General features: G+C 37.1%; 3 protein-coding genes across 3 annotated transcripts; 2 read left to right on the top strand and 1 right to left on the bottom strand.

Moving 5' to 3' along the window:
• Positions 1-2,201: 2,201 nt before the first annotated feature.
• On the bottom strand, positions 2,202-5,550 carry LOC147285332 (Tetratricopeptide repeat (TPR)-like superfamily protein). Its single transcript, XM_086244893.1, has 2 exons — positions 5,444-5,550; positions 2,202-4,709 (listed from the first exon to the last, which is right to left on the bottom strand). The coding sequence occupies exon 2, from the start codon at positions 4,535-4,537 to the stop codon at positions 2,354-2,356; it is 2,184 nt and encodes a 727-aa protein (XP_086101019.1). The 5' UTR covers positions 4,538-4,709; positions 5,444-5,550; the 3' UTR covers positions 2,202-2,353.
• A 99-nt stretch (positions 5,551-5,649) lies between these two features.
• Positions 5,650-10,945, top strand: LOC147285333 (uncharacterized). Its single transcript, XM_086243612.1, has 4 exons — positions 5,650-5,770; positions 7,501-7,920; positions 8,825-9,103; positions 9,617-10,945. Exons 2-4 carry the CDS (start codon positions 7,606-7,608, stop codon positions 10,727-10,729), a joined length of 1,707 nt encoding a protein of 568 aa, XP_086099738.1. The 5' UTR covers positions 5,650-5,770; positions 7,501-7,605; the 3' UTR covers positions 10,730-10,945.
• A 1,665-nt stretch (positions 10,946-12,610) lies between these two features.
• On the top strand, positions 12,611-23,560 carry FANCM (DEAD/DEAH box RNA helicase family protein). The gene is made up of 22 exons (XM_086243611.1): positions 12,611-13,136; positions 13,634-13,777; positions 14,102-14,184; positions 14,328-14,442; positions 15,296-15,387; positions 15,552-15,606; positions 15,684-15,805; positions 15,877-15,990; positions 16,547-16,737; positions 17,342-17,472; positions 18,147-18,207; positions 18,306-18,376; positions 18,592-18,641; positions 18,706-18,871; positions 19,079-19,206; positions 19,296-19,628; positions 19,710-19,773; positions 20,012-20,674; positions 20,789-21,268; positions 21,521-21,572; positions 21,759-21,905; positions 22,721-23,560. The coding sequence occupies exons 1-22, from the start codon at positions 12,773-12,775 to the stop codon at positions 23,280-23,282; spliced, it is 4,188 nt and encodes a 1,395-aa protein (XP_086099737.1). The 5' UTR covers positions 12,611-12,772; the 3' UTR covers positions 23,283-23,560.
• Positions 23,561-24,392: the final 832 nt, after the last annotated feature.

A 24,392-nucleotide genomic window follows, 5' to 3' on the forward strand; every position in this document is an offset into this window, starting at 1 on the left:
GATTCATCATATTTCAGAACCATAATTTCATTCAAAATTCATTTAAAACTCATGTTTCACGAGCTGAAACTGTTTCACGAGCTGAAACTGTTTCACGAACTGAAACTGTTTAATCAATAAATGTAGGCTTAAAGTTCCCTATACACAGTTACAACAACACACAATGAGGTTCGATTTGGGGTTTTTTGATTCATCAGCAATTGGTCCAATCCAAACACATAGCATTGAAGAGTACAATGAGGAGAAGAATATTGGTACCTGACTCGACGGAAATGGCTGCCGGAAAAGCCAGATCGCCGGCAGAGAAGCCGCGGCCTTTGTGGCTTCGATCTGCCGCCGTGGCTGATCAGATGGAAAATCCGAGCACACCATCGTGCTCAGGACGTCGAGAGGAAGAAGGCTTGGGTGGTTTGGCATTCCAACTCCGCCGAAAAAGGCAGATCGCCGGCGGAGAAGCCGCGGCCTTTGTGGCATCGATCTGCCGCCATGGCTGATCGGATGGAGAATCCGAGCATACCATCGTGCTCAGGACGTCGAGAGGAAGAAGACTTGGGTGGTCCGGCATTCCAACTCCGTCGAAAAAGGCAGATCGCCGGCGAGCACCACCGATCGTAGTCGCGGCGATCTGGCGTCGACGTTTAGTTTAACGGCACGTGGAGGGCATAGGGAGGAAGAGGAAGGAGATGCGAGTCTGATGGGACCGGTCTCGCCGGCAACCGTCGCCAGACGGCGGCGCACGCGCCGGCGACAGCAGCGGGGAGAGAGAGAGACGCAGAGGGGAGAGAGGCAACAGATAGGGGAGAGAGAGAGAGAGAGAGAGAGAGAGAGAGAGAGAGAGAGAGAGAGAGAGAGAGAGTATTAGTTGGCTGAAAATGAAAATAAAACAAAAGGGGTAAAACTGGAAAATTAAAATATGGGGAGTCAAAGTTGACTGGGTATTAGTTGACTAGGGGGTTTAGGAAAATATTAAGTGTAAGATTGGGGGTTATAAGAGAGTTAGATTTTGGGTAGAGGTTATGAGAGATTTTATCTCTAACTAGGGGGTTTATAATTATTAACATTTATAATTATTAACATTTAATATTATACCCTACTAATATAAATATATCGTATAATAATATCCTTACACGTTGAATTAATTATACACGTAATAGTCTATCGATTATACCCTATAATTTTTCCTTCCGATGATAGGCTCTCATTGCTGGGAGACTACCAGGCCGAACAGACAATGAAATAAAAAACCACTGGAACACTGTCATAAGAAGAAAGATCAATAATGGCAAGCAGTTACTCCAACCAGAAAATGATAAACAGAACATGGTACCTTCTGATGAGAGCCCTCCATTGATGATGACAGTGTCTGATGTTGCCCAACAGTCACACCATGCGGAAACTCTTGAACCTGATTTTGATGCAGAGCCAACCTAAGATGGAAGTTTGGGGAATAGTAATGTTGCAATGGAATCAAAATCTAGTGATGATCTATTAAATTCTTCCAAAGAGGACAATTCACCAGACTTCATAATGGGCCACTTAGAGGAGCTTTTAAAGTCAGATATTCCAGCGTTAGAATTCTGGAAATTATGCAATTTTGATAATGATACAAATGTAGAAAGTTAAATTGGTGGCACATACAATTAGTGCCCTTCTATATGGACCATTCTCTATCCTATTTTTAAGGATGCCTAAATGATTAGACAGAAAATTATTAACTCTCTAAAGCCATTTAGTCCCAGGCTTCACTTCTTGAATTAGCAAGTCAGTTGATACATTCTATACTACCTTACTATCTGTATTTACAAAAAGTTGACATTTCGTTCTTTTTTTTTCTCTTCTGAAAAATGCTCCACGCAGAGTCGACTAGTTTTCCTGTTTGATATATGCAAATCTCATTGTTTTCATAGAGCTTATCTGAAAAAGTCATTGCACTTGTTCTGTTCAAATTAATTTTAACAGTAAAACGAAAAAAAGAAGACCTTCTCAATTCTAATATGAAATATGTATTTGAGGGGAAGTTGCAAATTACAAACAACCACTTCAACGTGATTGACAATTGAATACCTTTGACAACTACCAGCATATATATATATATATACACATATAATTCCATCTGGTATCAAGCTCTAGTAGCGATGAGCTGAAGTGGTTCCACTCGAGTCTCACAAGCATTCTCCATGAAACCACTTTTTGGTCCCATGTTAGCAGAATATTCTCACTTCAAAATTGATAAATCAAGGTTCTTCAAGTGTTTCTCTCAAGATTACAAAAGTTAATACTATAAAAGAATTGAAATCAATTCACATGAAATATGTTAGCAACCCTTTGTTTAGTATAAGCTCCTTTTTCTACTCTACTCAAAAACTTCATAGCCTAAACAATAATCCTCAGTGACCACATAATCAGCATCTTTCATTAGCTCAGTTAGCCCATCCAACAAAAGGTAAATTTCACGCCTCAGCTGATTTGTTGTGTCCCCCACCAAAAAGAGGGAGAATCCATCTCCAACATCAACCCAAGCACAGCCAGGAGCCTTCCTCACACCCAAGTCCCTCATGAAAGTCCTCACTCTCGCTAGCTTGTTCCAACAACCAGCAGCAGCATACATGTTAGCAATTAACACATAGTAACCAGAATTTTGAGGTCTCATTTCTAACAGCTTCTCAGCTGCCCATTCCCCTATCTCTGTATTTCCATGGATCCGACAAGCTCCAATCAGAGTAGCCCACATTGCAGAAGTTGGCCTGTAAGGCATCTGTGTGATAATCTCCTTTGCTTTGTTTAATAGACCAGCCCTCCCATAGAGATCAACCATGCAAGCATAGTGCTCCAAATGCGGAGTTATACCATACACAGTGAGCATCTTTTCGAATAGCATTTGGCCTTCAATTACAAGACAAGAATGGCTACAAGCTGATAAAATCGAAACCATGGTTACATGATCTGGTTTGATGTGTAACATATTCATCTCTTCAAATAACTTCAGTGCAGCTTTTCCGTCACCCTGCACTCCATATCCTGCAATCATGGAAGTATAAGTTACTTCATCCCTTGTAGACATTGAATCAAACACTTTTTTAGCTTCTAAAACTTTGCCTGATCTGGCATACATGTCCACAAGAGCATTCCACAGCAATAAATAATCAACAAACACAACACGTTTTGTAATGTAACAATGGAACTCCTTCCCATGTTGAAGATTTGCTACCCGAGCACAGAGAGGAAGGATGCTGGCAATTGTAACGAAATTAGGTTCAATTTCAGAACGCAACATCTCCCTAAATAAGAATGAAGCTTCCTCAGCTTGATCCATGCGACAATAACCAGAAAGCATGGAGTTCCAAGTAATTATACTCCTATCTTCTATCAATTGAAACAAAGTATAGGCTTTCCTAAGGTCTTTGCACCTGGAATACATTGTAATTAATGCATTTTTGACATTATCATACACATCACTACAACTACGAATAGAAGAACCATGAATTTCTTTCCCTAACTTAATTACTCCAATGTGGGAACAAGCACTCAAACCAATAACCAATGCTACCGAGTCCAATTGAATACCACAAATTCTCATTTGAGAAAGCAACTCAAGTGCGCCGGTCCAATTGCCTGTCCTCAAGCACCCTCCACCTATGGTATTCCAAGTTAAGACATTAATTCCAATACCCTCCATCTGCATGCTTTCAAACAGCTCAAATGCTTTCTTCCACATGCCCTTGGAAGCATAACCAGAAATCATTGCATTCCAAGAAATTACATCCCTTTTGGGCATTTTGTCAAATAAGTCACGAGCAACATCCATAAGCCCAAATCTCCCATACATGGAGACCAATGAATTATGCACAAACAAATTCCATTCCTGACAACTAGCATTGATGGACTCATGCACCTCCCTCCCAAAACCTATATCCAATTTTTCACCACAAGCCTTGAGAACAGATGGGTAAGTGAAACTATCCGGTCTAATCCCCATACTGACCATTTGTTTGTAGGTAGAGAGAGCCTCATCTAAAAGTTCATTTTTAACATATGAAGAGATGAGCAAATTCCAAGGTAGAGGGTGCAATATATTAGAATTCTCAGTGATAATATGAGCATCAACATGGAGATTAAAGCTTGAGTAAAATGTGACCAGCTTGGGAACCAAAATGGGGTGTTGTTCAAGCCCCCATCTGACAATCTGTGCATGAAGCTGTATACCCTGTGGGAATGATTTATGGTTGGCGCAAGATAAAAGAAGAGAACAGATGGAATGTAAGATAAGGTCAGAGGAAGTAGTAGAAGAGGCACGAAGCTTGATAAGAGAGAAGGTTTTGAATGCCTTTGATAAATGTCCTTCGCTCGCATAATTCTTGATTGATGTAAGAAGAGAATTTATCATAGAATCATCAACGGTTGAACCTGTTTTCAAAATAGATGACACAGATGATTTCTCAAATTGTTTAGTACCTTCTTTCCATCGTTTGGGTATGAATCTTTGGATTTGAGATATAGAAAGGCCCCTCGGGATGAAATGAGAATAAGATGATGGCATACACTATAAATATATCTGCTGTATGTGAGAACATTGTGAGCAAGAACTGATCACATGGTTTTGCCCAAATTTGCAAGATGTGACTGGGGAAAGCTGGCTAGTAGGAGACCCAATTTTGATTCTCAAGATCAAGGGTCATTCATCAAATTAACAAAGAGAAACAATATTTAACCTGCAAAATCAGAGTTAAGGTAAGTGTTAGAAAGGGCATTTTATTTTACCACATATGCATGAGCTGTTAGACCAATCACCGTATTTATACAATTTTAATAGTTATTATACAATAACATGGAAACAGTTATTATACAAGTATGAGGTGTGAGACAAATCGCCATTTTTATACAAATTTAACAGTTATTATACGATTGATCAGTACAATTGCGCGTGTGTGAGAGATTGTGTGCATAACAAAATTGATCAGTAAAGTAAATGGAAAGACAAATCAACTAACAAGTTTTGATTAAGTAACTTTGAACAAGAAAAATTTCAGCTGCAAGTTACACAATTTCTGATGTGGCCACTGGCCACTGATACGAAGAAAGATGAATATTGTTCTCTCCACATTTTAGTTGAGTCTAATACCCAATCTACCGGTTGTTTTTTGTAGTCGTTTATTAACATAGATTAAAATTATAGATCCTCCTCTTTTTCAAACAGGTATCTTTATTTAGTAATTTGGGGGAAAACATGAGTACAACACAAACCTAAACTTAAAGCAACATGCCAACATTGCTGATTTGAACAAAACCATATCAAATTATAACAAAAACAGCAACACAACCAGATTATTTTCATTCAGTATTAAAGCTAAAAAAATAAAACATGAACTCCAGAAAGTCAGCAACACAGCAAATAAAAATTAAATTAATTAATAAAAATAAAAATTCAGAAAGAATGAGAGCTCACCGAATAAGCAAGAGAAATGAAATGGAGGGCCTGGTCAGCTTAATCCTCTCATCTTATCTGCCGCCGAGAACTGGACGACACCGTTTTGGGAGGGAGCGGCGGGAAAATACTAGTTTCTGGTGGAAGAAGAGGAAGGGACTGACCAATTCAACCTTTTTTATAATTTAACTGATGTTTTGTTTTACTATTTTACCCTTAATATAATAAAAGGTTCTTCCTTTCCATTTTGTTTTAAAAGAGGGGGCATATTTGGGTTTCAGAAATTTCTCTGTCGCATTTCTCTTTGCTTGCTCTCCATCTCCGACTCTCGCACTCGCCACAGAACTGGTAAGAACTCTTTCTCATTCTTCAGATTTTCATGCTTCGTTTTATTGCTCTTTAAAATCGGGGTATTAGGTTCGTTTTGAGACTTTGATTGTGAGTTTAGGGTTTTAATGGATTGGGTCTCGTGGAGGCTGACGATGATTTCCTTTAATCACTTGAATGCATGAAATTAGTGTTGAATTTCTTGAGAATTTCACAGCCATTTTCTAACAATTTCTGTTTTTTTATTTTATTCTGGATTGGGTATATTTAGGTTTCAATAGCTTGGAGAGTCTGATTATCAATTTTCTAAAATTTTTGGTTTTTTTTTGGATGATGATTGTTGAGTTGAATTTGCAAGTTGGTAATCTATTGACTTTTCCTTTAGTGGGCAGCTTTAAATAAAATTTTCCGAGAAATTGTACTCTGTTTTGAGTTGTAATCTTTATGGGCATTATTTCAGCTATTAAAAATTATGTTAAAAAAAAAAAAAAAAAACTTGATCAGAAATAGTCCAAGTTTGGCTAATGAAGGGTTTTCCAAGAAATTAGATAAGCCTGGAACACTGATGGAAGGTTTTGAGTCTTACCCTTTGCTTTTTAATGTCTGAACATTGTCTTTTATCCAAGGCATCTGATAGAATATCCTAGGACCAAAGATGTTAAAATCTCCCCTGTATACTCTTCTGACTTGAAATGAGCTTGAGACTGCACAGATAAATGCAACCGGGTGTGGTATGCTAGAGGTAGGTGACTTGTTCAAGTTGCTCCTTATTGCATTTACTAAAGCAGATTCGATAAGTAATACTGGTCTAGGTCATATTACCCTTCGGAAAATACCTTAATTTTCCACTCAACTTCACCCCAACTATAATGAAAATTGTATAACTTTTAACTTATAATTTGATAGTGTATGTATATGTATATGTATAAAGTTACTTTCAGTTAATGATTAGTGTTTTTTTTTTAATTTTTTTTTTTTCACTGGCTTAATTTATTGATGTTGTTTGGTGTTTTCATCTATTATGGTCAACTGCTTTTTGTATTAAGGATTTTCAATAGAGTTAGGATTTTAAGTGGTTAAACAAATCATCCTTAGATTTTAGGGTGCTTTAATTAGAAACCCAAAATGAGAAAGAAATTTAACTCAAACCCCAGCTGGCCCAAAAATTAAGTAGAAGCTCAAACTGTCCGCGCTCGTTGGGAATTGCTGAGCGCTCGGCAGATTCTGCAACCTAAAACCTTGGACAAATTGAGCTTGAACTTAATTTTTTAATTGGCTGAGTTTGTAGTTAAAAATCTTTCAAAAACATGACTTGAGAGTAATTTATTCTAGATTTTAATAGTTGGGGCAGGTGAGTTACTGAATTTGAATGCCAATACGTAGGGAGGGGGTTGCTCATGTACCTTAATGTTCTTATAGGTTCATGAGGTCAATTCCATTAATTTTGGTTGGTATTTAAGTAACATCCAAATTTGAGTTGGTACATGTCCATGAATTTGTGTTAAGTTGATACTGTTATTGCTTTTTATATTGAACGCTATGATAATATGATTATCTGCTTTATCATTATTGTTTGCATTTCATGGTAAGTAATTTTAATGAATGTCAGTGCATATATCTAATCCTGATGCACATGAACTGAATTTAATAACCTCATGTCTACTTCCAGTTTGTTTTAGTCAGTTTGAGATATTTAACCGTACTCTGTTTTTTGTTGTTATTGACTACTTTAATGATTCTCCTCTTTCTAGGTTCCTTTACTGGAATTTTTATAGATGAACAATTGATTTGGTTCCTGCAACCGGACTCTGGAAATTTTGGTTACAAAAAATAACATTTTGTTGATTACGACGCCGATGAATACGACATCGTACATGGACAAGCAGATAATGGATCTGTCACAAGGATCATCGCAGCAGAACAAAGACTTCATTGATCTGAAGAACCATCCCCAAGAGGAAGAACATCGGTTGGGCCACGGCAATGGGCTTTCCAAGAAGGAAGAGATCCTGCCTAACTACGATTTCCAGCCCATTCATCCCATCACTAGAGTCTCTTCACAGTCTTTGAGTTTCGATGCTGCGCCTAATCTTGGAAGTGGAGAAGGAGGAGGATCCACTAGAGCGTCAAACTCTGCTGAATCCAAGTCCAATACTAACTCTCCTATCAGAGTAATTAACCCCTCTCTGACTCAGACTCTCACTCTTTCTCTTTCTTCCGTCCATAAAGTTATTTGTTTGCTTGGGATTATCATTTGGTAATTAAAAAGTATTATTTGTTAAGTTTCAGTGGTTTTTATTTTTTATTTTTTAGTTTTTTTATATTTTTAGGGAATCAATATTTGTGTTTGATTTCTATGTGTAGTGATATTTTGTACAATTGTTTTTGTTAATTACCATATTGAAGTTTTGTATGGCATTCTTCAGGCTTCAGCTGAAGTTAAATGTTCTGTAATTGGTGAGGACTTTAATTTTGTATGACTTGCTGTTGTTTATTAATGTATTCTATAGATGTCTTGGATATATTTAGCAGTTGCTTTGGTGTACATAGATGATGGTGTTGGGCTTTCCTTTGTTCTTTAGAGGACACCTGGTCCTCAGTATTGTACAATATACCAAAAAAGAAAAGTTAAATGTTCTGTAATTGGTTATGACTGTACTGAATTTCCCTTAGGGTAGTGCCTGAACTAGTACAATAACGTTTTGAATGATTTTGTTGCCATTCTGTTATTATTTGAGAGTAGATCGATCGAAGATGATGCTCTTGGAAGTATTGATGTCTACCATGATGGGCTTTTATCCAAGTTTTATACAAGTGGAAAAGGGTACAAACTAAATAACAAACTTAGGGGATTATAGTTATTGTTTTTCCCTCTCCCTTCCCTTTTTCAAATATAGTAGCCTTTGCTTGATTTTCCAAGAAAATCTTTCTGCTGTTTGTGGACTTTAGTCAGGCATTGCTGGTTGATAACTGTATCTGAGCTTGAACTTTCAATTTTTTTTTTATTTTTTTATAAGAAACACAATTATACTTCATTACATTTACATGGTGCTGCTCTTTCCATTTTTCATACAGAATTATGGTTCTCTGGATTCAAGTAATCCTGCAACATTTATTTTAGAGAAAGACCGCAATGTTCCTGATGCTACAATTATGTCAGAGATTGATTGCACCGTGAAGAAGCATGTTGACAATTTACTACATGTGTTGGAAGGTGTTAGTGCGCGACTAACACAACTAGAGAGCAGAACCCGCCACCTTGAGAACTCTGTGGATGATTTGAAGATATCTGTGGGAAACAATCATGGGAATGCTGATGGAAAGATGAGACAGTTGGAGAATATTCTTAGAGATGTATGTTGCCTCTTTACCCTTCTTTTTGGTTTGAGGATAGCATTGTAGCTGCATTTGTTGTTTTAGTAAAACAGATGACATATTTGTTCATCTGGAAATCTTATAGGTAGCATTTCCCTCTATTTGTCTCCTTTTGTCTATCTGTGAGTGCATGTCTCATTGTGATCCCTGAACTAAATAGAGAGTGTGAAAGCAGAGCTACGCATCCCACATGCTTTCCCCAAATCTGAAAACCTTAAAAATCTATCTTCTAGGGATTTAAATTGTGTTGGTCTGAAAACATTTTTACCCAAACAAGATGACTCCAAGCATGTCTTAGAGCAAAGTCTTGTTAGTAAGGTTACTTGTTTGTGTAGGTGAAAGCAAGCATTTAGTTGACTTAGCATGAAAACTGAATCTAAGTTTATTATCATATTAGCCTATGTGTTTATGCTGCATTTTTCTTTTTGGTACATGCTTATGCTGTTTTTTTCATTCTCTCATTCATTTTGTTTTTCCCGACATTAAGCACAGGTGCAAACAGGTGTTCAGGTTTTGAAGGACAAGCAAGCAATAGTAGAGGCTCAGCTGGAGCTTGAGAAGATACAGGTATCTAATCCCAAGGTAGACCCTCAACCGGAATCTCAGAATGCTATGCACATGGATTCTGCGCAGACAGCCGCCTCTGCTCCTCAACAATCTCACCAACATCTTCCTCCCCCTGTGAACCTTCCATACTCACATCCCGCTGTCTCTCCACCAAATGCTCCTCCCCAACCTATGCTACAAAGTATACCACCTCCAGTCCAACATCCAAACCAGTTTTCTCAGAACCAGATCCCTCCTGTTCCTCAGCGAGACCCTTATTTTCCAGCACCTGGCCAGACTCAAGAAGCCCCAAATCAGCAATACCAATTTCCTTCAGGTCAGCAGCCACTCCCCCCTCCTGCCATACCACCACATCAACAATTTCAACCTACCACTCAACCACAGTATTCTCAGCCATCTCCCCAGCTGCCTCAACAGCACCCTTCGCATGCACCTTCTAATCCCTCTCAATTCCAGCCTACATTAGGCCACCATGCTGAAGAGATTCCTTATGTTCCTTCCCAGAACTATCCCCCCAATCTTCGCCAGCCACCTTCTCAGACGCCCAGTGGACTCCCTCCCTCCCAACAGTATTATGGTCCAGCTTCTCATGTATATGGGCCGCCATCTAGCAAATCTAGTTCAGGGTTTTCTTCTGGGTATGGCCCTCCATCTGGGCTTGGTGAACCATATCATTATGGTGGATTACCTCAAGAAGGTGGTGCCTCCTCCATGAAACCACAACAACTCTCTTCTTTTTCTACACCTCAAAGTGGAGGAACTGGCTACCCACAGCTGCCAATTGCTCGGGTATTACCACATGCAGTGCCTACCACTTCTGGAGCAGGTGGTGGTTCAGGTTCAGTTGGGACTGGAAACAAGGTTCCCATTGATGATGTGATTGACAATGTGTCAACCATGGGTTTCCCAAGAGACCATGTTAGGGCGACGGTTCGAAAGCTGACAGACAATGGCCAGGCAGTTGACCTGAATGTGGTGCTAGATAAGCTGATGAATGATGGGGAAGTCCAGCCACCTAGAGGTTGGTTTGGTCGGTAGTATGGTGTGCTTGGTTCAGACTCATGTATAGGAAGTATCATTTGTTTCTAGATCATCTTTTTATGTGACATGTGCTTTGTGTTTATCTTCTATTTTCTTTCTGAGCAGTTTACATTGCTTTTTCTTGCTTGTCCAGCTCCCGTTAGTGATTGATTTACCCGTCTTCATCTCATTGGTGTATTTACTCATAATAATTGAAAGTGGATTACTGAGTTATATTATCGTTTTCGTTTATCAATATGCAATACTTTCTTTGGGTCCAATGTTACTGTTATTGAATACAGAAGAAAAAATGGGGGTTCTATATTAGTTATGTGATCAATTCTATTTCCTTACCAAGCATTGAAGGACTGATTTCCTTTTTACAGGAATTCGTCATACCTGGACCAATGATCACTATGATAATACTATTATTTTTGAGAAACTTTATAGAGAGCTAACTTTAGTTGGCCTAACCCTTATCCAACATTTTAGTTGATATTTAGAGTAATTCTAGAGGCACCAAGAATTATCCCAAATTTTGGTGTGAACTGATGTCTCCAAAGACTAGATTCACACATCATCTGTCACACCATCAAATATCAAATAATAAAAAATTTCAATTTGTTTTATTTCTTCTCTCTTTTAGTTCAAACTTCAAACATTTATTATTGGCCAGACCAAGAGTCAATCATCTGATCACCAAAAAAAAAAAAATAGTCAATCATCTCACTCATGGGTCATGGCCCATTGCACCCTTCATCACAATGGGCACAGCCTCAGGTATAGGCTGAGGAACAACACCCTGTTGACTAGCATCCTCATTCTCAACAGCATGCTTTAACACATTAAACCTTGAGCCAGTATTTTCATCAGCCTTAACCTTACTAGGACCAGCCCCAACAACATTCTCTGGCTTTTTCCTCCATCTAGGCTTCACAAACATCCATTCACCATGCAATTTCTTAGGAACATCAGCCCCAGAAAGCACATGATCATTCACAGCCTTCTTAGAAGAAGCCTCCAGAGCTGCTTGGAAACAATCTCCTCAGGCTTGTTAGGCATATTCCCAACAGGCACATCAACATTAAGATAACCACTGGACTCATCCTTATTAACTTAAGCCTTAGCCTCTAGAATTGATACAGACCAAGTATTCCTCCCATGACCATAGCAACCACTTCAAAACAAACCAAATTTATCCCCTCATACGCAACATTAAGCACACGCCCTTCAACTTCAATGGAAGGGATCAGAGGCTTACTAAGGTCAATTTCCACTCACACATGGGCAAATTTGCCCCTAGCTCAAAGTGTGACCAGTAAAACCAAGCATATTGCTAATCCTAGATTGGAGAGTCTTAATAATGATGAGGTATTTGGGTCTTAGATAAGGTTGGTCTTCATGGAATTAATAATTTTGGGATACTTTTAGAGTTTGTTACATGATAATCTCAGGTCTATTCCTTATCATTGTTTATTGGTGTGCACCTGGAAGGCTGTTTTTTTTGGGGCTAATCTGCTTTCTACAAGCCTTAAATGGAGAGTGGGCAGTGGTAACAACATTTTATTTTGGAGGGCTGACTGGCTTGGTATACGCTCTTTAGATCAGTTTGCTCTTTAGGTGTGCAGTGGTCTGACTCTTCTCCTAGAGAGGTCGATTCTTTGCTCTAAGCTCATATCTAGTGCTTCAGTTGTGGACTTGTGGTATCTTATATTTTTCTTTTGGGCTTTGGCTCCCAGCGTACCCAAAAAAAAAAAAGAACGAGTTGAGAATTTGAAAATGTTATCTGGTTTTTCTGCTTTTCAGTAGTTTTCTATTGCTAGTGCCTATTCATACATATGGGCTTGGACTCCAGCCAAAAAAATATATGGGCTTGGACTAGACCCAATATCATCTCTCTTATTAGTTGGTCCAATAGCAGCAGGAGCAAAAGCCCATATAGAAGCGTGCTGGGAAATTCTCGGTGTTGAAAGAAGTGAGCCATTCTTCAAGTTTTACCGCCAAACTCTCTCACTCAGGGTTTATTCACATTCTCTCTTCCCAGTTCCCATTTCATTCACAATGACCTCAACCAATCCTCACCAAATCATCGATGATGGCGACGACGACGATGGGTTTGATTGGGAAGCAGCCGTTAAAGAAATCGACGAGGTTACCCAGACCGCAAAGCCTGCTACTTCTTCCCGCTCAGACCATTCTTCCCATTTTGCCCCTCCTCACCATTACACCCCAGTGCAAAACGCAATTGCTCCAATCTCCGATAACAAGAAGAAGCCTGGGACTTCACGCCAAACCACCCTCGACAAGTTTATGGGGAAGGCAGACGCCAGGCCTCAGCCGCAGAGTCGAGAATGTAGTGAGGGTGATGAGAGAGTGTCCTGTGTTCAAATTGATGCTGAGACAGCTAAAAGTTGGATATACCCAGGTTGTATTCGCATTCTCTTTGTAATTTTCTTTGTAGGTACTGTGTGAAAGTTTGTGTTTTGGGTTTTGGGGAAGTGGGTAAGCTGGTTTTAGTTGATTTTTCGAATGTGGATTTTGAAGGTGAATATGAAATTTGATTTTTTTGGGTGTAGTTCTAGTTGAACCAAATGGTTTATTGCTCTGGATACTAGATCGTTAATCACATTTCCCATCAAAATAAATTTTTTGCTAGTGGGTGGTGTTATTGGGCTAATGTGGGTTCAAAATTTCAAATGCATGCGACATTTTACCATGGATGTGAGTTTTGCTAAACAGATTGTGATTTTGACTGTTTCCTCAAGACTTTGGTGGTGTTATCAGTGATACAAATTGAGTTATTGAATTAATGTGTGTGCACGATCATCTTTTCCACTCTTTTTTTTTTTTTTTTTCTTCTGTTTGGAGTTAAGTGTAGCAAAAATTAAATATATGTTCTGAATTTTATTTCTAACCATGCAGTTAATATTCCTCGGCGTGACTATCAATTTTCTATTACCAAGACAGCACTTTTATCAAATACATTGGTGGTATTGCCAACGGGACTTGGGAAAACGCTTATTGCCGCAGTTGTGATGTATAACTACTTCAGATGGTTCCCTGATGGTAATCTAATTTGCACCATGCATCTTAGCCAAATGCATGGATGCTTATTCCAATTCTTTTGTTCTGTTCCACATGTATCACATGCTTCGCTTGGATGTTTAAAATCTTAATAGAGCATTGACACTGACCAAATGTGTCATTCAGGTTTTGCATACACACTCTGATATTTGTTTCGTGTTTGTTTGATTTCCTTTCTATATTTGATTTGCATATAGTCTTAATCGTTTTCCATGAAGCCTCATTTGTTCCAGCTTCCTGCATTGTGGACTTCTCAAGTTTATTTTGGAAAGTTATGAAACATTGACATTGTTCTTTCCACAACAGGGAAGATAGTCTTTACTGCTCCTTCTCGACCGCTTGTTACGCAACAAATAGAAGCATGCCATAATATTGTAGGAATACCACAAGTAAGAACCTCTTTTACTCTCATGGCCAAAAAAAAAAAGAACCTCTTTTACTCTTAAGCAGTGCTTTGCTCAATATTTGGTTTTTGCTTGAAAACTTTATTCATGAACATATTATGAGAAAATTCTGATCAAACTGATTGCAGGAATGGACAATTGATATGACAGGTCAGATAAGTCCTACAAAAAGAGCATGCTTTTGGAAAACTAAACGAGTTTTCTTTGTTACTCCACAAGTGCTGGAGAAGGACATTGAGTCTGGTGATTAATTCTTGAACTATATACACTGGCATTTCTTAAATGACAAGTGGGTGATTTTTGAAATTTTTTTTTTCAATATAATGTAAAAACTCTGTGAAAAGGTGTTTCCTATGTGTAATGTAGAAGGGCAGACTGATTCTGTATTTTTTGGAATGAAATTTTTTTTCTTTGTTTAGATGGTGGACTTCTTGTCCACTGCTGGATATTATTTTGGTAGTCCTTTGACTTTTTGATAAAGTCTTGTTTCTTATAAAAAATTTTAAAATAGGAAATTTATTAGTAAGTATCTGTGTACAGGTTGATGCTACTGTAATTTATATTAGAATATTTTCTCTTGAATGATTACTAATATGCACTTGGAAAAATAGTTTCTGGATTAAAGATCTTCCTATCCCCTTTTATATGTACAAAATGATCAATTTAAAGATTAACTGTTTTTATATTTATCATGACCCCCTTGAGTAAATTAGTATTTTCCAATCCCATTTTATATATGTGCGTGTGTGAGTAATATACACTCATTGTCTTATCCGGACGTGGTGCCATCTGGATGCTTTGAAATAGCCAAATTGCACTGGTTTAAGGCATAGGTTTTAGGGTTAACTCTCGATCTTTGGGTGGTACCCTAATGTAATCAACCTTGTCAAAAATGGGATGAAAAACATTGAGGCGTCGGTCAAACAGCCAAATGGCGCTGTTCAAACAGCACCATGTCCAAATACTTGTGTGATGAGATTTGAGAATTTTTCTATATATATGTATATGTATAAATATGTATATATATATATATTTTTTTTTCCTTTTGAGATAGATCTTTCGTCACTGGAGTTTGCTCCTTGGTAATTTGTTGCAGGCACATGCTCAGTTAATTGCTTGGTATGCCTGGTGATCGATGAAGCTCACCGAGCATTAGGAAACTATTCTTACAGTGTTGCAGTTCGTGAGGTCTGTTGTTCTGTTTCTTTCTAATCTATCTAAATTGTGTTTGTTCATTCTTTCCATATGTGGTGGTTCAGAGTGGTGGTATTTTATCATTATTGTTATTGATTTGGTGTCTTATTTTTGGATAAACTTAGTGTTTATAATACTAATGATAATTAAATTTATAGTTAATGGCTGCACAAGTGCAACTGAGAATTTTAGCTTTGACCGCAACACCAGGATGTAAGTGACTAATATATACTGGGTTTCTACCAAATTCATGTAATAATTTAGATCCTTAGCTATATGCAATGTAACAGCAAAGCAGCAGGCTGTTCAGCAAGTTATTGATAACTTATGTATATCAACACTTGAATATCGTGATGAAGACGACCCTGATGTCAAACAATATGTTCACAACAGGGAGATTGAGTTGATTGAGGTATGTATTGTAATCTCTTGTTACAAAACTCTTTTCTTGTAGAGAAAACAAATTTATTGCAAGATTTCTAGGTTGCAATGGGTCAAGATGCTGTTGAGATAGACAATAAGCTCTTGGAAGCGGTGCGTCCATTTGTAACCAGGCTTTGTGCAATTGGAATTCTCTCAACTAGAGACATTCAGACTGTATGGTTCATTTCTAATCTCCCTTTGGAAAACTCTGCTGGATGGAATTGTTTATTTGCATTCCTATTCTGTTCTGGGACATGCTAGCAAACATTGTAATGAATGGGGTGGGTGTAAATTTTTGTAGGAATTTCTGGTTTTGTTACTTAGTAACCATGGAAGTTCACTAAAATGCATATCCACCTTGATTATGTAAGAATATTCTATTGTTAGCCTATTTACAGTTCTTCACAATGAAATGTGGAGTAATATTCTCTTGTCAGACAGTTTGGTATGTAGTTCAGGACTTTATTCAGAGTCCAGCCGTAGTTTGCTAGTTTATGAGAAAATAATAGTATAAATTTAGCTTTGGGAATATATTCACTGGTTTGTAAAGAAGCTGTGCCTCAGATGTTCTTCTAGCTTTAAGGAACATATAGGCCTCTCTATAAATGACCATTTCTCTTAATGTTTGGGATTTACTGCCTTATCAGTTTGACCCTTGTTTTTGGTTAATTCTTAATGAAAAAAAATCACATTCTTTTGGGTCTACATGGGGGGGTGGGGATTCTTGCAGTTGAGCCCATGCGAATTACTTAATTCAAGGGAGAAATTTCGTCAAGCACCTCCTCCAGACCCCCAAATTAAGTGTGGAGACGTTGAAGGTTATTTTGGAGTACTCCTTACTCTTTACCACATTCGTAAGCTAATATCAAGCCATGGAATAAGGCCAGCATATGAAATGCTTGAAGAAAAATTAAAACAAGGGTTTGTCCTTGTGCACTCTCCATTTTTTAACTGTCTTGATCAGCTCATACGTAGATTCCAATAACTATGCCTGCATATTTTATGTGAGACCATCATACACTCGACTTTCTTCTTGTAGTAATTTGTCAAATTTATTTAGCAGCCTTCTCATTGAAGTGTTAGTAATGCAGCTGGAAAATTTAGTGTCACAGGCTATTGCTTTAAATGAGAATCACCTTATAATCTATTTGGAATCAGACAATTCCGGAGGGGGGGGGGCAGTTTCAAAGCCAGGTCTGCCTGGGGGATTTCTGGGCATCAAAAAAAACTTTGCAAACAAATCTTCATTTCAGAAATTTTGAGGCAGATTATATTCTGAATTTTAAGATAAATTTTAATTTTACATGAAAGCCACACCCTCCTTTGTCCCATCATGGTAACTGATGTTTGACTTAATCAAACAGAAATTCACTATTTGGAATTTGAGTTGAATGGCAGAAATTTCTTGTGTAGACATAACTAGTATCATGGTTAATCTATTGTGTATTAAATGTTGATGACATGGATTTGAAGCTGTTTTAACAAGCAATTCAAGACTGTAAGTTGTTTAAGTTAATTTTTTCAGGTCTTTTGCAAGGTATATGAGTAGAAATGAAGATATTTGTAAAGCCAAGCTCATAATGCAGCAAAGTTTGTCTCATGGTGCTCCAAGTCCCAAATTGTTCAAAATGTTAGAAGTACTGCTTGATCATTTCAGTATGTGGCCTGTTATCTTAATTTTATTGTATATGTCATCAAATGCTGGTCGTAATGTTAGGACCATCCCAGTTAATTTGATTCATCTAGGAATTGGGGGGTTTGTTTGCTGTTATTGTTCCTTGATGGTTTCTGTTGTGTGCCTTTTCTTTTCTTCTAATGACTTTTATTCTGTAGTTTGTGGTAGTTCTTATACTTGTGGACTGCTGGTCCCCTTTGATGTACTCCCTTTTTATATTTTATTAATGTAATATTTATGTTTCCTATAAAAAAAATATTGTACAAGTCCCGCTTACCAAGTGTAGAAGCTTATAAATGTTAGAAGCACTGCCTGTCTCATGTTCTAATATCGTTTAATCAAAAGCTGATTTGCATAAAAATTAAGTTTTTTTTTTATTCAAATTTTCTTCAAACAAGGGCCTTAAACTTGTACCCAGCTTTACTTTCAGTGAAAGAGATCTTATGGCTGAAGTAGGGATTTAAGGGATTGGATTCTTATATTGTATTAGAGATTTATTATATTATCCAGCAATAATAACAAATAATAGCCAAGTCAAAACTTAACTAAATCTGTGAGCCAATTGATGGACCAATTGCTCATGTACAGACAAGTAAATATTATGGAGATTTAATAGCTAGTTCTCAGTGACTGATAATTATATATCTGACTGCAGAAACAAAAGATCCACAAAGATCAAGGGTTATCATTTTCTCAAATTTTAGGGGAAGTGTCAGGTGCAACAATTTCTTCATTTTTGTTTCATTGATAATGCTGTTATTGTTTTTGCATGCAATTTATATGTAAAATGTAAAAAACCTACCTGGGTATACAGGGACATAATGGATGCATTGGCAAACATCGGCAATTTAGTTAGAGCTACGGAGTTTATTGGTCAAAGTTCAGGTTTGAAGCTCGATTCTTTACTTTGTTCTTTTTTCCCATTAAGAATAATTTTTAATGGAATTTAGTATATTTTAGTATAAGATGATGCTAATGTGAGAGAGGGTGTTAGCTTGATATACGTTGTTGGCCCATTCCCTAATAGCTTAAGCATTGAGGTTCACTTATATTAGATGTGGTATCTATTTGTGAAATTTATTGACTATAGTTTCTTACAGGGAAAGCATTAAAAGGGCAGTCACAAAAAGTTCAGCAAGCTGTTTTGGAGGTAACTATGTTGCTTTCATTACTTTTCTCAGCACCTTGCATTGGCTTACTTAGATTTCCCACAGAAATTTCGCGCCGGTGGATACAATGTCATTGTTGCCACATCAATTGGCGAGGAAGGCCTGGATATCATGGAAGTTGATCTGGTTATATGCTTTGATGCTAACGTGTCACCATTGAGAATGATTCAACGGATGGGGAGAACTGGAAGGAAGCATGATGGACGAGTTGATATCTTTTTCTCATATGAATAATGCATTTTATGTAGTCAGCTGTTGTTGAAATCAGTATGAACATGCAATGAACTTCTTGCATTTTCCCCACGTTTACAAGCTCCAGTATATATAGTTTCTTTTTTTCTGTTTCTTCATTATCCTTTTCTTACAAGCTTTGTTCTTTGCATATTGCAATGAATCCTAAATCCTTGACAAGTCTTACTAGTTTTAGCCTGTGAAGGGTCAGAGTTGAAGGGTTACAATCGAAAGAAAAAAAACAGTAAGAACATGGTGAAACACATGCGTAATGGGGGAATAAATAGCTTCAATTTCCATTCTAGTCCGAGGATGGTGGGTTCTTCTAAGACATACTGCATTTTAATATCTTTTGATACTATAATCTTGCCTCAAGCCTATTAATTGTACATGTTTCATTGCAGATTCCTCATATTTTCAAGCCTGAAGTCCAATGTGTTGAGCTTTCAATTGAACAATTCGTTCGTCGTGGAAAGAAAGTGAAAGATGATAACACTATTCAGACACCTGTTATTACAGAAAAATTAACTGTTGCTGAGACTGAATTAGTTGCCAAGTATTTCCACCCTCTTGAAATTGCATGGAAACCATCACTTATTGCCTTTCCTCACTTCCAAACATATCCCTCAAGAGTGTATAAAGTGATGCATTCGCATCGAACAACAATGCTAATCGATATGATGCAATGTTTGCAAGGACTATCCTTTTCTAGGGACAGCGGAATTTCCCTTCTTGAGGTTTGCTTCAATCTATGGGGTTGAGTTGTTTGTCTTGTTGTATTGTATTATGTTTGCTTATATATCACTTAATGATGACAGGATGACATCTGTTTAGACAAGTGCTTGGTAGATGACACTGTTGAACAACATGACAACAGAGAAGGTACCTCAAACAGGCCTGTGTGAGAAGAAAATATTTGTTATTCCAAAAGTCTTCTGTTTATTCTGAGGAATTATTCAGATTATATGCAGATAATTACTAAGGAAAATGATTTTTCTCTATTAGGATAACTTTTATGTTAAATGATTTTTCTCCATTTTTTTATGTTAAATGGAGATTCTTCATACTGTGCTACCAATTTTCTAAGTATTCTACTTAAATGTTCAAGATTTTGGTGCAGATTTGCTGAATCTTGATGATTCTTTAAACAAACAGTCACAAAGAAAGGTACTGGATTCTGAAGTATCACCTACTGGGACATTGAAAACCAAGGAGAAGCATAGCAAATGCGATTTCCCTGGTGAACGTCCTCATGGGCACTCTTTCCTCTTTGGTTCAAATGTTGTAAATGTTGATGCTTCTGGAAAGGTCCTAATCATATCTGTCCCTGAACTTCCTTGGAAAGAATTATCACATTCCAAGTGTACAAGTGCAAGAAGTATTAAGTTGGATTGTTTGAAGCAAAATTCTTGCCATGCATGGAATTCAGACGAAGAGCACACAGAAATAACTACTCGAGCTGGAGCCAATGAAGATCTTAAAACGGCTCATATAAGATGCGTAAAGAATGAGGTGTCACCTAGGTCTAGATTGTGTGACTCTGAAAACTGGATGGAGAAAACATTCAATGGGGGTGAAAATATTCCTCAAACTCCAATTCTGAAGGGAAATATGTCAAATAAAGGGGATAGTGCTTGTGAGACACCTGATGTTCTGGAAAGTAAGGCACCCTTATTGCTGGCTGATGAAGACAATAATGTTTTCAGAGATGGTGAGCTTAGTCCACGGCTTACTAATTTAATCCAGAGTGGAGTTGTTCCAGAGTCTCCTATAAATAATAGTGGTGAGTAATGCAATTAGTAAGATTTCATCTTAATTCAAATTGTGATAAGTTTTCCTGGGATTGCTATCGTACCCTAGTATAAGATTCATACTGACATAAATGTGAATGATGCAGGAGTATCAAATAACAGAAATGAGTATCAAGTTCCTGACCCTGTTTCACCTGCCCAATTACATAATGAACTGCTATTGAAGTCTTCAAGTCCTAGAAAAAGTGAAAAGGTTAATATGGATAGCAATGCCTGTGGAAGAAATGTCTCTGTTTCTCACATTGATAATGAAAATCAAACTCCCTTGCATAATACGAGTAAGAGTGGCAGTATAAGAGGCTGTACCTTCACATCACCAATTACTGACAGAGCCCAAGCTGTTTTACCAGACCTTACAAACAATAGCTGTGGCAAAGATTGGAATTTAAGTTCTGGAGACAAGTTTGAAAGTGTAAAGCTAGCACGGAAGTTTGAAAGGCTGCGCAAAGTTGGGGATCGTTGGAAAATTAGGAATCGGGAAAGCACGACAAATAATGTTGTACCAACAGCAAACCTTGCCAACTTGTTTTGTAGTACTAGTCCTCTCCATACTAAGCATGGTAGAGGTATCATGAATATTAATTGAAATGCATCTAGACTAGATGTTTGTCCTTTCTAGTATTGCTTATTTATTTACTATTTATTTACTTTTCTACTTTTGGCGTTCTGATGCTTAGACAGACTAGTTTTTAGTGATCCTTTTCTCTGTGACTAAAAGTCCAGTTACACCATAGTTTTATAGGACTGCTACTTGCTCAGCTGCCTATTCTTTTTTTATGTGACATATTTACTAATACGTGGTACCTGTTGTTACTTAGGTAAAAGGAAGCCAGTTGATGATGTGAGGGATTTCATTGAGGAGGAAGCTGAGTAAGCTCATACTTTTATGCTATATTAAAAATGACGCATAGCTAAATTTATTTTGTAAATTTGTAGTTACATTTCCTCCTAAAAGCATAAAAAAATATTTTCTGTCCATTATTTTAGTTATTATTTTGTGGATGATAAACTGAAGTTTTTATTTAGAAGTAACATTTGAGGATGCTGTTAAATCAGGGTATCTTCGGACGCCGATATATCTGAAGATGAGGAAGATGACCAAGAAAACTATTCAAATGATAGTTTCATAGATGACAGGTTAAATCCTACAGCTGCGGGTACTCAGTCTGCAAATAGTGGAATTGACATGATGGCAATATACAGGTCAATACTCTCTCTCTCTCCCACCCCCCTTGGTCACAAATCATTAATGGTTTCAAGGAACTTTTTTTATGTATAATGTTGGAACACCATTCATATGAACGCAAGTAGATTCCAAAAATTATTTTGAAGGTTCATATTATTGAATATACTATCTTGGAAAAATCAAATGGTAGTATAGTGTGTCTCCAACTTGTACTTCTTTCAAGTAAAACATCAATTGTGTGATCAAGTGACATTTGAAAGGAAAAGCTGACAATGGGAACAAAGAGGTGCTTATTTGAAGTTTTTACTCTCGTTTACAGGAAACTTTGAACATAACTTTTTTCTTAAGAAATAATGCATAACTTTTCAAAAATAAAACTCACGTGCATTTTATTTTCTTTGGTCTATTATAATTCGATATTTCTGGTATTGCGGGTCAGGATTAGACTTTCTAAAATGATTTTATATTTATTACCATATAAATATACGCTGAGGAATCCATATGACTGCCTTTGATTTTAGAAATTTAACAATCTAGATTCTTAGTGAATATATGTTACTTTGCATAGAATCCATACTGTGGCTGAAGTAGGAAGCCAGCTATCCTGTAGCGCATGGTTTTTGTTCAATTTTTTTTCTCCTTTAAATTATTTTTCCTGTGAAGTATGGCATCAATGTGGTTGCTTGTAACCTGAATGTTTATAGTTTCTTATGGAGCATGTCCCCGTATTTTTGTCAGTAAATTTTGAATGCTCTTCTATAATCTCATTCATGCCTCCAGGGTTGTGGGCTTTTGAAATTCTTCAAAAATTTTCTTTAATGTCCTGCAACAGGAGATCATTGCTCACCCAATCACCCATGGAGAGGCAGCCAAGCAGTTCTGCTACATTTTCTCCTGATTCTGTGGCACCAACAACTGAAACTGGGAGTTCTTGTGGCAAAACATCTTTCTCTCTGGAGACACCTCAAAGTGATTGTACAAATCAGCCAATCAGGGTGGATTCAAAGTCCTTCCAAATGAATTGCAACTCCCAAGTCATACCTTGTACAGCTGGTGTTTCCCCAGGATATGAAAGAGAGATTGGAAGTCGAAAAAGAAAATTGAGTTTTCATCATTCAAGATCTGTTCCTGCAGTGAACTTGGAGCGAGAGTTCTCATGCCAGTCAGAGGCTGCAGGCAGAGACTTGCAGCACAGTGATGCAAATGAGGACTTACTTTATGATGATGATCAGTTTTATGAGGGCCTCGATCTTGACGCAGTTGAAGCACAAGCTACGTTGCTTCTTAAACAGAAATCAGGATTGCCAATGCAGAAGCAGCAGACGACTCCTCAGTTACACCCACAAAATCCTAGCCTTGACAGTTCTCCATCATTTGACCTTGGCATTTTATAAATTTATACAAAAATACATATCTAAATGGTGTCCTGCAGAAGCATTGAAATGGATTGTGAACTCTAGTGGCAGTTAAGTTTCTCACAATTTAGATTTATATGAATAAGTTGAAAGTTTTGAGGGTTTGCACATTTTTTCTTTTTTTGGGAGATTAGTTAGATGCATAGGGATCAGCATCTTGTTGGCTGAACACAGATGTAATCTATAGCTAGCGAGTCATGCAAAGTCCATGCCAAAAGGAAAATGTATACATACATGTATATATGTATGAATGTAAATATTACATCTCTTGTATTTATAATTGACCTCATTTTGTATTGTATCTATAATTCAGATAAGATTCCTCTAGAATCTTTGGTCTATTTTTGTCTGGGTTTACACTTTACAGTTGCTGGTAGAACAGTTCTACTATGTCTAATATCACCCCATTGTATGTTTCAATGCTCAATCATCATTCCCTCGACTTGAAATTTTCATGATTGCAAATTGGGGTTTGGCAATTTCCTTAACAAAATACTAGTGTGTCATATGCGAACCAAGTATGCTTGCCACTCTAATATAAGTTTGGTTCAACCAGCTTACATTATAACTCTCTGTATGGTCTCTTGGGGTACTGTCGAAGACAGATCGAATCCACTACATCAGCGAAGAATTCTCGTATGCGCACTATAAAAATGTGCATAGAAGAATGACTTTGATCAAGATGCCCTCTATATAATATTTAAAATCTCATATTTAAACTAAGAAATGTCCATTACAAAAATGAAAAATAAAACTAGGAAATATGAAAATAATACACATGCATCACATTTTTTGAAAAATATTTATTTTTAAATATTTTTTAACTGTATAAAAGTATATCTATTCTTTTAAGACATAATATACGTAAAATGTAAATGAAAATCCTAAGATATAATAACATTTTTCTATTAAAACTTAAACCTTCGATTTCATTTTTTTTTTTTTTTTTGGCCACTACCTTCGATTTCATATTTAACTCATCACAAAAGACAGTTAATCAAATTAGTTATGTATCAATGGAATCTCATCCATACATAACAAATTGGTGTGGTATATGCATATCAATATATGAACTGTAAGGACTAGCAT

This window comes from Dryas octopetala, chromosome 5 (assembly GCF_963921425.1).
Source record: "Dryas octopetala chromosome 5, drDryOcto1.1, whole genome shotgun sequence".
Taxonomy (NCBI): Eukaryota; Viridiplantae; Streptophyta; class Magnoliopsida; order Rosales; family Rosaceae; genus Dryas; species Dryas octopetala.

Excerpts from the sequence above, each read along its gene's own strand:
- LOC147285332 (XM_086244893.1), bottom strand. The coding sequence starts at position 4,537 with ATGCCATCATCTTATTCTCATTTCATCCCGAGGGGCCTTTCTATATCT.
- LOC147285333 (XM_086243612.1), top strand. The coding sequence starts at position 7,606 with ATGAATACGACATCGTACATGGACAAGCAGATAATGGATCTGTCACAA. Across the intron at positions 7,921-8,824 it reads ATACTAACTCTCCTATCAGA|AATTATGGTTCTCTGGATTC; the intron begins GTAATTAACCCC and ends TTTTTCATACAG. Across the intron at positions 9,104-9,616 it reads TGGAGAATATTCTTAGAGAT|GTGCAAACAGGTGTTCAGGT; the intron begins GTATGTTGCCTC and ends CATTAAGCACAG.
- FANCM (XM_086243611.1), top strand. The coding sequence starts at position 12,773 with ATGACCTCAACCAATCCTCACCAAATCATCGATGATGGCGACGACGAC. Across the intron at positions 14,185-14,327 it reads ATATTGTAGGAATACCACAA|GAATGGACAATTGATATGAC; the intron begins GTAAGAACCTCT and ends AACTGATTGCAG. Across the intron at positions 21,269-21,520 it reads CCATACTAAGCATGGTAGAG|GTAAAAGGAAGCCAGTTGAT; the intron begins GTATCATGAATA and ends GTTGTTACTTAG.